The sequence below is a fragment of the Myotis myotis genome, unplaced genomic scaffold (genome assembly GCF_014108235.1).
Source record: "Myotis myotis isolate mMyoMyo1 unplaced genomic scaffold, mMyoMyo1.p scaffold_m19_p_12, whole genome shotgun sequence".
NCBI classification, from domain to species: domain Eukaryota; kingdom Metazoa; phylum Chordata; class Mammalia; order Chiroptera; family Vespertilionidae; genus Myotis; species Myotis myotis.
The window spans coordinates 5278966-5292315 of NW_023416316.1; the positions used below are offsets into that span (position 1 = coordinate 5278966).

A 13350-nucleotide genomic window follows, 5' to 3' on the forward strand; every position below is an offset into this window, starting at 1 on the left:
TATGGGTGAGCCTCCTTCTTATCGTTCCCTTGGGCGAGAAGCAAGAAAGGAGAAGAGCCCCTCAGCCCAGGCCAGGCAGCAGGGCTCCAGTAGGCAGGGAGGAGAAGGCTCCCACCAAGTGATAGAATGAATGAATGAATGAATGAATGAATGAATGTCAGAGGGGTGGGGGCTCCCCTAACCCATCAGAGAGGGCAGGCTGAAGGCTAGAACCTCCTGAGAAGAACAAGGCTATTAAGGGCCCCTGGGGGAGGGGCGCTATGACCAGGATGAGCCCAGCTGCCCCCTGGGCAGGGGTGGGGTAGACAAGGCCACTTGGCAGCGGCTGGAGGGTCTCCTTCCCACCAGTCCGGGCTCAGAGGCTGCCTGGGCAGACCAGAGGGTCAGGCTCCTCAGCTGGAGGGGCGCAGACCTCAGTGGAGGAGCTCGGTTGGTGCCTGGCTCCCTGGCCTCCCTTCAGCTGCGGCCAACTGGCACTGACTGCTGCGGTCCGGCCCCTTTCACTCAGGCCTCGGTCTCCCCTGAAGACCCCAGCTCTCTCCCCGCCCAGGAGCCCGGGCTGGCGGGCAGACGCTGCGAGTCCTGGCCGGCAGGGCTGATATGAACCATCTGCGTTGTCTTAGGCCGCCCCTCTGCCCACTGTCCCTCTGAACTCGGCCGGTTTCCGCGGGCCGTTTGATGCCTCGCAGGGTCACAGACCCCCGCACACAAATCACCGCCGCGGGGCTGGGGGTGGGGCGGAGGCGCTGAAACCTAATCCGCAAAGTTTGCTCCGCCGCAGGCTCGCCCCTTCCCTTGCTCACTGCCCCCCCCCCCCCTTTCCAAACAAGGCTTATTTTTCTTGCCCAAAAAACAAAGTTGGTATCAAGTGTTTCGAGGGAGAAAGTCTCTCCCCCGCCCCCCGGCCTGGGAGGCACGGCCGGGGCTGTTGGCTGCGCCCGGGATTGCAGAGGGGGCTCTGGGAGAGGAGAGGACAGGACGGGCGGGAGGTGAGCTCCAGATCCCGGCCCAGGGGCCGTCCCCTTCCCAGCTCCGGTCCGTCCCTGCCCGACGCTTCACAGCCGCGGACCCCAGGGCCTCGGACTCTACCCCCACCCCCACGCCCCCAGCTGTCCTCCACCCAAGTCGGGCTCCCTCCACAGGGGCTCTGGGTCCCAGTGCGGCCAGAGATGGAAGCATCACTTCCTGCCCCTTCTCCCTCCCCATAAAACAGCCCTTGCCTGTCGCTTTTACGAGGTGACACCCAGCTCTCGGCCCGATTCTCCCCGCGCTGGAGCTTGGGCTCGAGAGGGAGCAGGCTGCATGCAGCCAGGCGTCCCCAGAGCACTCCCAAGGGCGCACGGGGTCCCTGGCGGCTGCCCCCGAGCACAGCCCGAACCCCAAGAGCTATCAAAGCCGGCCCAGGAGCCGTGTGTATTAGAGGCGAATTCCCCAGAAGTGCCCCTCCGCCCCGCTGACTCTGCGCCTTCCGTCTACGACCCAGAAGCCAGCCCCGAAGTGGCCCGCCTGGCCCTTCTGAGAGGCGCCACGCGGAGGTGTGGGGACGCCTTTGCCGAGTGTTGGTTTTGCTTTTGGTTTTTTTCAGCCGGTGCAGCGACCCGGAACGCGCGCGGCTGCTTCTCCGAAGCCCCGGGTTTCCCGCTGCGCCCGGAGGCGAGCGCCCGCGGCTAAAGGCCGCTCCCGCAGCGGCCTCTCCGCTGGCTGGAGTCGCGGGCGTCCCGGCCCGCAGCCCGGCTCGGGCCAGGCGGCCACGTCGAGGGGCCGGGCGGCGCACCGGCTGGGTCTGCGCGCCCGGGCGCAGCGGGGAAGGTCTGCCACCGCGGGACCAGGGTAGCGAGAGCGGTGGCGGTGCTGAGAATAAAGGCGCCGGGCCGGCCAGCGGAGGAGCGGGTTTCCTGGGGTGGGGGGTGGGGGGTGTTGAACAAAGGAATTCACCCTCAGAAGGAACGGGCTGAGCGAGCAGCGGAAGGGTCAGCCTCTCAGACTCGCAGGAGCACCAGCGGAGGAACATTCGTCCTGGCGGGCCATCCAACCACATCTGCCCCGCGGACGACCCCAGCCGGGCATCTCCATGGGCCTCTGGATTTTGGTCAATCCCGCCCTAATGGGGATGGTGGGTGGGCGCCCCCAGTCCTTCCTTTCCCGGGAAGAGGGAACAGCGCAGGCTGTGCTCTCCCTCAGTGGACGCAACATTTAAATTAATAAATTAAAATAAATCCCCCCCCCGCCCCCAACCAGAATCCTCTGTGGTGGGGCCGTTGCCCCCATTTCCCGGAAGCTGACCATCGAGGCTCCCGCAAAGCAACCCCTTCTCCCAGCCCTGCTTGCAATGCTTGACCGGCTCGGGAGACCCTTGCGCCGGGGCGAAAGGGCCGGAGCCCCCTCCTCCTGCCCTCGGAAGGGGTGGAGGGGACACGGTTGTAAGGTGCTCGCCTTCTTTTCTCTGCTTGACATGAATAAGGGGATTAGGACGGCAAGTTTCCGTCGCTCGCCCGGCGGGACAAAGGGCCCCGCGGTTTGAGCGGCGCAGCCTCTGATTAAACGACAGAGCCCTGTCACTCAGCACCCTCCTAGGTACTTGTGTTCGTGACATAATCTTATTAGAAGATAAAACCGGTGAAATCCTTTTCATAATGAAAAGTTACATTTAAGGGCCGGACTCGCCCCCCCACCCCACCCCGACCCTGCCCACCTCCCCCCCGTTGCTGTTGGATATGGCTGGCCTGTAATTGGCATTTAAAGCACCAAGTCCGGGAGAAAAAACGGGGTTTAGGTTTTTGTAATCCCCCTAAACTGTCTTTGTTCGAAATCTCCACAGATACAAGTCTGTTAAGAGTAAATATTTGTGGATTGATACAATCACGTTCTCCCCCTGCAAACCAAATCTGAAAAAATGCCGCCCTCCCGCCGCGCCGGGGCCGGGGCCGGGCGCAGGGGTGGGGGCTGGGGGCGCGAACCTCCGCACCGAGAACTCCGCTTTCCGGCCGCCTGGCCGCCTCCAGGAGCCGAGGGACTTTGCACATTTCTCAGGCGGGAAAAAGGTCTTAGGCTCTTTTTTTCAATTTTCTGTTCCCTCAATAAACAAACCTCCCGAACTCGCCGCTTTTGGGCCTGCCCGAGGGGGTCGGCGGGAGGGCTTGGGGAGGGGCGCGGCTTTGCTCCATTCCAACGAAAATGCGAACCCCTTCCGCCAGCCTCACTACCTTTCGGGAGGCGCAAGCGGCTCCAAGGGGACTCGTCCTCCTGCGCTGTGGGAGGCCCCAGCCGCAGGACGCCCCAAGTCCAGCCCAGGAGAGCCCCCGTTGCCGCCAAGGGCCCCCGCAACGCGGAGGAGCACGAAGGCTGCCGCGGGGCCCCGGACTCCCGACTCCAGCCCAGCCCGTCCCGGGATCGGGTTCCTTCATAAATCAGCGGCTGGGTGAAAGGGCTGCGCTTTAGAAAGGGCAGGACCGTGTGCGCGTATTAGAGCGCGCGGTTCCCAAATCCGGGCTAAACCCCTGGTGACACCGAAATTCATCAACCGCTGCAGGCGCCCGCGGCTTGGCTGAGGGGCCCGGGAGCCCCGGAGCCCTTGCACCGTGCTGTCCCCTCGGGGGAAAGAAGACCAAGGGGCAGGACCCCTCCGAGAGGTGGGCCTGGAGGAGGGCGCGGGTGGAGACCGCTGAGAGCCGCCTCTGCGCGCACGCACGCCAGGGCCTGGAAGGAAGCTCTCCCACCGGGAGAAAGACAGTTATTCTAACCTTTTCCCTACGCTGGCAAAGGCCACCCCTACAGGGCATTCTGGAGCAAAGAGGGCAGCGACCCCTACCCCAACCCTCCAGCCCTTGGACAGCTATCCCCGCACACCCTCCAAGTTGGGCAGTCTAGGGAGAATCCCAACTGTCCAGAGCAGAAATCTGGGCCTTGGGGAAAGCCAGGACATGAGGATTTAGGGATGCGACCAGCTCTGGGAGTTGGACTTGCCTGGGGGGGAGGCAGGGGAGGGGGAGAATCTGCTACAGAGTAACTGTGGACCTGGGGGAAGTTAATTCCTTAGCCTCGGTTTCCTCGCCTACACGTGGAGCTAGAGCGATAAAGGTCAATACACATCACAGGCACTCAACAAAGGCCAAGTCCTTTTCCTTCTGGACGCACTACCGCACTACCGTGGCCTGCTCCTCTGGGGTCAGTAAGGCTCCGCTCCTGTGAGTTCACATCTACACTGGCCACGTTCAAGAGTCTGTGGGAGAAAAACGAGACCTAGTGCCTCAGTGGCACTGGAGGGCAGTCCGCGCACTGCCTGCCTCCGAGGACCCGCTGGTGACAGCCAGCCTCTCCCCATGCCCTTTCCCAGGGAACATTTCAAAACACAGGCCCCAGACCTGGCTGGGGAGCAGGACGGTGGGCGAGGTCCCTCAGGGCAGCCTGTCTTGGAGGCTGCACTCTCTAGGTCTCCCACGCAAGGCAGACAATGCATTCCTGCCAGGCAGGGCGTCTCCGGCTCACGTCCCTGGCAGGCGGGCAGGAAGGAAACATACATTGACTGCATGCCCAATGCAGGCTGGCACCTTTGCGTTTGTTTCACTTTATTCTCAGAGACTTCCTCACTTTATCCTGTGAGACTGACATGATCACCCCTATTTCACAGAGGAGAAAACCGAGGCTCCGGAAGAGCCATCTGCCCTTCCCGAAAGGCCACTGGACTGTGTCCCTGGGAGCCAGTGCTGGTCTCCACCCTGACCTGTCATTGCAATCTTGCTCTTTCCTTTGAGAAAAATGTGCCCCACGGAGGGGGACCTCCATTCCGAGGAGGTGTCCGCAGAGCGCGTCAGTCCTCTCCATCCCCGCAGGCTCCGGCAGCTCCTGGCCTGGGCGGGCCCCCACACCCTGACAGCTCAGTAACTATGGCAATTCAGGAGTCACATGACAAGTCCCCGAGTCCCTGAGGAAAGCAGGAGGCAGGAGCAGGAGAACAGCAGTCACACCCGCTCCAGCTTGCCCCGGCCCACTGCCGCTCCTCCTCTCCCATCACCGCTGCTGCAGCGCGGGGCAGAGGCACCTGGGGGCGGGGAGGGGGCTGGCAGCGCTGTGTTCTTGCTTGCATGCTCACTGGGCTCTCTGCATCTACCCAGCAGCTCTGTGTGCTCCTCACTCCCACCAGCCCTGGTGGGCACCTCTGTTGCTCTGGGAAGCCCTCATAGCGCTCCCCGGCTGGCACCCGCCTCGCAGTTCCCAGGGAAACCTCTTACAGCGCAGGCGGGCCAGGAAGCAAACGTCTTTGTTTCTCCTGGAACTGGACTCCAGGAACCGGGTTTTTCCTCCAGCGACACTTCGCCCAGTTCACCAAGTGCAGGGCCAGCCAGGTGCTCTGCCATCAGCCAGCACTCTGAGTCCAGGCCTGTCTGAGCCGGGCTCCTGATTGAGACAAAGCCCCCCTGCACTCACACATCCTCCGGACCCGACACTGCCCCTAACCCCCCCTTCAGGGCCACAGGGCCCACCGGGCAGGTCCAGCAGCTGCCAGTCAAGAAGCTGAGCAGAGATGGATAGAATATTGCCCCGGGAATAACAAAGGAAGGGCCCACGCAGACATTTATTTGTACTGGTCGGGAGAAGCAAAGGTACAGGGCAGCAAGGAAGTGCTGTCAGCCAGGCCTGAAACCCAAGAAAGTTGCCATTCCGAGCACAGTGGCCCCTTATACCCACCACTCCCACCACGCAGCAGTAGTTAAAGCAAACACAGGGCCTTCACTGCCCCGTCAGTTACACCTTCCCCCCAAAATTACACAAACTTTGAAAGATTTTTTGGAGAGAAGATGGATGCTTCAGGAGACTTGAGGTCAAGGCTAGGCTGTTTAAAGTATATTATTAACAAATAAACATTTACTGCAAAAAAAAAAAAAAAAAAGAGGAGAAAAACCCTATAGGCCACCGGGGAACCAAATCATGTTGCTTTTGGCTTCAAATGACAGGAGACATTTATGACATGAATGGAGAACACCAGCCGGTCGATGAAATGGCAAACGTCTGCCACTTTGCTTCCTCTGCCTTGTGAATCAACTTTTTCAAATATGGTTTTCAGCCTGGCCCTCCCCTCGCTACCACTGCCTCCTCACCCTGACGGCAGGGGCAATAAATATATATATAATTTTGGTTTTGCTCTTAGCTGCCATCAGCACAGAATCTAGGGGTTGGAGAGGGCTGGGTCAGTTAGAGAGCCAAGGGCCTCGGGTCCTCCTGCACCCCCCATTGACTGACAGCTCGCCCAGGCTCCTCCAACGAGCTGCCCATCCCTCTCTTCCTCCCTCCCCCGAAGCTGAAGCCTGACTGTGGTGTCCAACAAATTGGAAGTTATAACTCATGTCGTTGAGAGCATCCTCCATTCCTCAGCCTAACTAACGCCAAAGTAGGACCTGGTGGGTTTCCCCCTCCCCCTTTTTTTGGTTTAAAAACCTCACAGCCACAGGAGAGAGGAAGTTCTCTGCAGAGGTACCGCCTTCCCATCATGGACCAAAAAACCTCTCTGGGATGGAGGATCCTCTGACGCCTGGCCTGGTGTCTCACCTTTTAAACCTCCTTTTCTTTCTGAAAATTGCAGACCCTTGGATCTCTCCTCCGTACACCCCCTCTTCTGAATCCCACCCCCCAGCCTCAGAGATGTTGGTTGAGCTTTATTTTCTGTCACGCGAATCACAAAAACAAGAAGCATGGCCATTTTTCTAAATATGAAATAATAATATTGAATATGCTTTTCCCAGCTAGACCCTGGAGATTCCAATGGTTCCCCAGGGGAAAGGTCTTTGCTCTGGTCCAACGTCCACCCACCACAGCTCCCAGGAAGAAACTGGCCAGTACACCAGCCAGCCCCACCCTGTTGCCTGCCCTTCCTGATGGTGCCCCGTTGGCATCTATTCTCACCCCAACTATCAGAAGTTTTTCTGCCTCCCTGGAGGTACGGGAGAGGATACAGGATCCCATGGAACACAGAGCAATCACGGAAGCTCCCCCAGTGCCCTGTGTCACCCTCACAAAGCCCTAGGAAATGACATCATCACCCCTGGTTTGCGGATGGAGAACCCAGGGCTCAGAGGTGGGCAGCCCCCTGGCTCAGATCACACAGCTGCCGAGTGTGGGGCTGGGGGTGAACCAGGTCTGCCTCAGAGTCTAAAGCTCTCTTCATCAGAACCCCACCCCCACCCCCAGTGTCCCAGGCAAAGGGTCGTGTTTCCCCAGCGGTGCCCCCCCCCCAACCTTCCCTGCAAGCCTTGAATTCCAGCTGCCCTTTCCCCATGGGCAGTTCGGTGTGTGTCCTTGAAGACGAGGCATTCCTCGCCACGCTGACGGTGGGAATAGTAACAACAATAATTTCCAGGCAACAAGATGCCAGGTCCTCTGGGGCACATTATCTCGAATCCTTATAAGAATACTTTCCCCCAGGTGGGCATGTCCCCATTTTACAGAGGAGGCTCAGGGAGGTGCCAGGGCAGTGTGGCCCTTAGCCTGGCTCCAGTGGGCAGGGAGGGCGGGAGAGAGGGAGCTGAGGGTCACCAATCACATACCCCAGAGATCCTCACAGCCTGCTTCCCCCACTCGAGAGAAAAAAAGCGGCAAACAAATTAGGCTACGCGAGCCCAGAGCCTGGGGAATACAGGGTGAGCCAGGAGTCAGCTGTGAATAATGCCTCCGTTCAGCGGCAGACGACTGCAGCCTCGCGAAGGCCGCTGCTTCCCCTTCCGCCTGCAGCCAAGGTGCTGGGGTTAAACGGAGAGGTACCTTCCCAGGGGCCAGAGGGGCCGGTCCCCAGGCTTTGGGCTGGCGGAGTGAGCCCTGCAGCCCTCAGATCCCCAGGAGAGCGGTACGGAGGCCTTTTTATAAGGCAAAGCGCTGGCCTTCCTTCCAAGGGGATCCGTTTCCCGGACAGGCCCTTACCCCCGGCTGGGGGCAGGGTGTCTGCAGCCCTGAATGAGTGGGGGACTCTGCCAGCTGGAGGACCCGCCGGCGGAGGGGTCCTGCTGGTGACTGGCACCCTGCAGTAGGGCCTATGGGAGGCCCTGCACGCTGGGAAAGGCAGCAGCGGCAGAAAGGACTGGGGCCGACTGCTCTTCCCTGCACCGCACCCGGCTCTGCCGCTGCCGGTGCTCGGAGGGGAGGTGAGCCTCCCAGGAAGGCCTTTCCCGGTGTAAACACTTCCCAGGAAAGGAATGTGCTGGAAGAGTGGGGCTGGGCCCCTGGAGCTTCACGCAGCCAGCTGGGGTAAATTTAAAAAAAAAATCACCCGGGGACTCAGACGGCTTTTGTGAAACTCAATCAGAGCCTCGCTGCCCCCCTCCTGCCGAGGCTGGCGCATCCTACCTGGGCAAGCGAGCCCCGGGACCCTCGCAGGCTCAGCGGGGCCCTGTGACTGCGGCGGGGAGGCGGGGAGGCGGGGAGGCGAGGGCGCCGGGCAGGCCCCGCTGGCTGAAGGGCGCCCAGCCCGGAGGCCGAGGTGGGCGCGCAGCGGGCGGCAGCCCCGCGCCTTTCTGCGCCCGCCGGCTCCCGCGGGCACCACGGATCTCGGGTCCCCAGACCTGGGAGCTGTCTTACAAGCGATTAGACTCCATTTTGTGACAGATTTTTGGACTCTCCCGCCAACCCTCCCCCCTCCCGGGGCCTCCTCCAGGAATTCGCCACCTCCTCAGGATAGAAACCCTTTCCAGGCGCTCGACAGAAGGCAAGAAAAGAGTTACATAATTCTGTTCGGCCAAGCCGCCAAGGAAAAAAATGGGGGGCCACTATGCTGTCACTTTCTCATGTGTTCTCGGGTGGAGGAAGGAGAGGGGGTTCCTGATTTTGGGTTGGGAGGCGCATCTCCTCCCGGTTTCTAGCTGGACCTGCTGTCCGCAGAGCTCGGGCTGCCCAGCGGCCAGAGCCTCAGGCACAGGAGAACAATCCGGGGCTTTTGTTTTTTTCCTTAAATAAGCAGGACCTCTCCCCCAAAAAACACACAGGAGAAAAAGGAGACTTTCGAGTTATGCATGAAAATGCCAAGTGCCGCGGGGCCCCGCTCTTTCTGCCCGTGCAGGGCGTGCCGGTGGATTTTTTTTATCAAATGCTATTAAATTCGCCCGAGTGTCGATTAATTACCCCCGTGGTGCGTAAAATAATGCTGCTCTTCTGGGTGTCCAGGGGCTTTGAAGACAAGTCGAGTGGAGGCAAAGAGCTTAGGCAAAACAGCCACTTCTTTCTAAGCACCGAACCCCGCTGCTCCCCGCCGGAGGACACGGTTCCCTAAAGTTGCCCTGGTGGGGGGTTGCTATTTCCCAACGCTGCTGACGCACAGACCAGGCAAACCCGAGAAGGCACGTTTGTGTGCCCACTTGCCCGGATTCTCGTCTGAAAGCATTTACGCACAGATGCAATAAATATGCCTCTGCGATCCTCAAAGAAAAAAAAATAAATAAATCGTGAAATATATTTTTATTGTGAAAAGAACATTGCTTCCCAGTGAGCCCCTGCTTGCCTGGTGGCGCTGGCTCTCTCCTGAGAGACGCTGAAGCGACACCCCGCGCCGGGGAATCCGTCCCCAGGAGCGTCTTGCTAACAAGCCTTCCTCAGACCCCTTAAACAGCCCACCTGGAGCAGATATCTAATCGGCGTTGCTGGAAGAAAGAGGGGGCGAGAGAGGAGGGGGGCACCTTGAGGGGACGGACGGTGCCCACCTGGAGGCTGCTGCCCTGCTGAACCCAGACTGAGATTCGCCCCATTCCAAAATTCACTTGCAAACTCACCCGAAGGCACTGGAGAAGAAAGCTCTTGGGCGCCCTTTTCCTTTTTAAAACAAATACACTTTTGACAAAGCCGTCGCAAATGTTCAATTGTTTTGTAAAACGAGGGGGTTGGACACTCCGCTTGAAGGGGGAACACCCAGGTCAGATTTTGTGACTTTACAGTCCTGTGCTCTGAAGAACCAGGGGTACCCTCTCCTCGTTTTAAAAAGAAGCCCCATAAACGATTGGGGGGAGGAGGGTAAGAGCGGGGGTAGAATGAACAGATTTGCACGAGAGGTTGGAAAGGTTTTACGCATTTTCCAATATATAAAAAAATTTTCCAAAACCTGCCCGAATGACTCGGAGACCCACTTGCAGCTTCCTGAGCCTCCTGCCCCCAGGTGTGGAGTGGTCCAGGCCGGGGGCTGAGCTGAGTGGGAAGTGGCACTGCCCCGGTCTAGCTCGGGTTGGTCAGGCAGAGCAAGTGAGGGCTGCGGGCAGGCAGGCCGTGGGTGGGCTGGAGACCGGCGAGCCCTGCGAGGGGCTGCTCCCCGGCCGGCCCTAAGCCGCCAACCACATTTACCCCAAACCACCTTCCCCGTTTTATTTGTGCTGCCCTATGCCTGCCTGTGGCTGAGCTGACTGGTGGCCTCACCTTCTGCTGGAGCTAGAATCCCATCGGCCCAGGGCACGGCGCAAAAGGGATCCCCGACACTGTGCCTCATCAGGGGTGCTCCAGACAGTGGGAGGCCTTGGCTGGGCTCTGGGGCCAGTGGAAGAGCTGGCTCTCCGAATCTGGCTCCAGCTCCTGCCCGAGAGCCCCCAGCCGACAAGAAGAACAAGGCACACAAACCAGCTCTTGCTAGGCCCCCAGGCCAGGGAAGCAGGCCAGAGTAGGCCCTAGGATGGGGCTCACCCAGAGCCTTTCAGAGTAGAATCCCATGCCCTCTGGAGGGCTTTGACTCCAGCCAAGTAGTTGGAGGGGCAGGCCAGCCACTCAGGGTTTCATCAGGGCCTGGGTTTAGAGACAGTCTCTGGGCAGAGCAGGTAGGCTTTTCCCAGAGCACACGCAGACCCTCTGAGCCCCACACCGCCTGCCCGAGCAGCCTACTCACCCTGCAACCCCATCTGAAGGAGTTTTCCAGGCCTCACTAGAAAGTTGTCGCAGGCACCCACTTGCCTCTGCAGTGCTGCCCTGGGGATCCCCACACCCCTCTTTTGGCTGTTGCGCCTCTCTGCCTCCCTTTCAATCATACTGCCAGGCACAAAACCCAAATGGAAGGGGGTGGGGGCGAAGCCACATCTCTTATCTGTCCCAAGCCCCTTGCCAGACACATCCAGAGTCTCAGCTAAAAAACAAAAGTCAGCAGGTAGAGCTCAACCCACAGCCTCTGGCCTCAACCCCTGGAGCTACACCAGGGCAGAGCAGGCTGATTCGGGCAGTTCCCCATCCCCATGGGGAGCCCCAGATTGTGGTTTGCCACCTCTTGAGGTCCTCCTCCTAGACACCTTCTCCAACCAACAAAAATTATAAGTGCAAAATGCCCCCATGGAACGGTTCTGGGGACGATGGACATCCTTTTCTCTCCATCAGGGACTAAAAAACGCAGCAGGGCTCATGGCAGGAAGCGGGTATGGGGGGCTGCTCAGGCAGCTCAGCACCCCTGCATCCCACCTCCTGGCTCCAGGAATCCCAAACCTCCACACACCCTGCCTTTGTGCTGGAGAAGCACACCACTCGGGCCTCCCTCCCTAAAGCACTGCTTTCGTTTAGAAATCAGTTCTTGGTCCCCAGTTCAGGCCTCCCAGGACCGTGGCCTCTATCCCCCAGTCGGCCCAGGGCCTTGTTCTGCACCCCAGCTCAGCGGCCCAGCGCTGGTTTTCCCGACAAAGGGCGGCAACTAGCAGCTGAGGCTCCCGGCCACCCCACCAGTGTTGGCCCGGCTGGGATGGTTCGCCCCTGCGGGAGACACGCAGACCGCGGAGCCCTCGGAGTTGATGGGCCCAGCGGCGCACAGAGCCCAGCGGCGGCCGGGGGGGATGCGGGCCCGGCCTGGCAGTGGGGGCGGCCGGGCTCGGGTGCCGGGCGGCGGGGAAGGAGGAGGGCGAGAGGCGCTTACTGTTGGTAGTCTTGTTTGCAGTACAGTTTCCGATCCCGGAAGTAGCAGCTGGTGGTGAGGGCTTGCTGACACGCCGCGCACTGCAAACACTCCTCGTGCCAGGACGACTCGTTGACTCGCATCAGGAAGCGGTCGGAGATGGGCCGCTGGCAGCCCTCGCAGACGGCGGGATGCGGGCAGTCGGAGCCTGCAGCGCACAGGGCGAGAGCCGGGCCGTCAGCGCCGACCAGCCCGACCCCAGCGTCCCGGCCGCTGGGTACCCGCAGCCCCGGCGCCAAGGGCGAGGGCAGCCCGGGAGCGCCGCCCGCCGCCAGGGCTCCCCGGGCCGCCGCGCAAGGGCCCGGCGGCAGCCTCAGCTACTCGTCCTGGTCCGCAGACTCGGGCGCGGAGTGTCCGCAGGCCTCGAGGCTTGGCTGGGCGCTGCGCTCTCCCCTTCTCCGGAGATCCAGCGCTTGGTATTAACACGTATGAGAACGAGCGCGGCGCGGGGTAGCCGGGTGGGACCCACACAGGCGAGGTGAGGCTGGGGGCTCGCTGGCTTATGCGCCCCACAGTGGCATTCGTGGTCTTCTGTCCCCAATCTTCCCCAAATCTGTTATTTGGGGGACTCGGGGAACACTGCTCTTTTAGAAGCTCCCCTCCCCAAGTGACCTGGCACTACTTTCTAGCTTGCCAAGGTGACTGCTTGTGTCCTCCATCACCCCTGCCGCCCGCCTCCTACCTCCCGTCCAGAGTGGCATCTCTAGGTTCGAGGCCCGATGAAGATGGGGGTGGGGTGGGTGGGGGCTGGAGCTGCCTGTCCTCCCCCCTCCTAGGTGAAGTCCCTGCATACCTGTCCCCGCAGGACGCCTGTCTAGCTTGCGGCCCCTCTAGTATCACTCCGGAGTGTTCTGTGTTGCCCCACACTCCCACGTCCTGCAAACCATTTCCTTTAGCAGTTGGCCTAGACGCCTGCTTCCACCTCAGGACGAGGCCCCTGTCTCCTGCCGTGACCACCGGGGCGTCCCGACCCCGCACTCACCCAGCAGCACCCCCAGAGTGGCGGGTCCGGGGCGCAGGGCGTGCTCCTCCATCTTGATGCCGTCCAACATCTTGGCGCAGTCCGTCTGCCCGCGGGGGAAGCACCTTTCCAGCGACTCGGGACCTGTTGCTATATCCATGGGACGCAGGGCGCGCTGCGGGCCCCGCCGGCCAGGGTGCTCGCCCGCCCGCCCGCCCGCCCGCTCGCCGCCGCCGCCGCGTCCCCGGAGCCGGGGAGGCGCGGCTCCCGCGGGGTCGGGGCTGCGGCTGGGGCCGCCGGTTGCCCCCGGCGAGCGTGCAGCGGCGACGCGCTGGCCCCGGGCCCCGGCGTCGTGCTGGCGGGCCGGGGCGGCTGCAGTCCGCGCCGCGCTCTCCCGGGCACTCGCAGCCACGCGCGCCGGCTCTTCTGTCACCTGCTTGTCAGCCCCGGAGCTGGGCTGCGGCCGCGGCTGCAGACGGAGCCGCGGGGAGGAGACGGCGGCGGC

The 13350-nt window shown here is 61.2% G+C and overlaps 1 protein-coding gene across 2 annotated transcripts in view; it reads right to left on the reverse strand.

Annotated features, from left to right (window-relative positions):
- Positions 1–13343, reverse strand: part of LMX1B (LIM homeobox transcription factor 1 beta) — a 77938-nt gene extending 64595 nt beyond the window's left edge. For both annotated transcript variants that reach the window (XM_036329631.1, XM_036329629.1), the window contains exons 1-2: positions 12867–13343; positions 11846–12032 (exon numbers count right to left, since the gene is read on the reverse strand). In XM_036329631.1, the coding sequence (XP_036185524.1) occupies positions 11846–12032; positions 12867–13005 (326 nt within the window). In that variant the 5' untranslated portion in view covers positions 13006–13343. The remainder of the gene's footprint in view (positions 1–11845; positions 12033–12866) is intronic.
- Between the last annotated feature and the right edge of the window lie 7 nt (positions 13344–13350).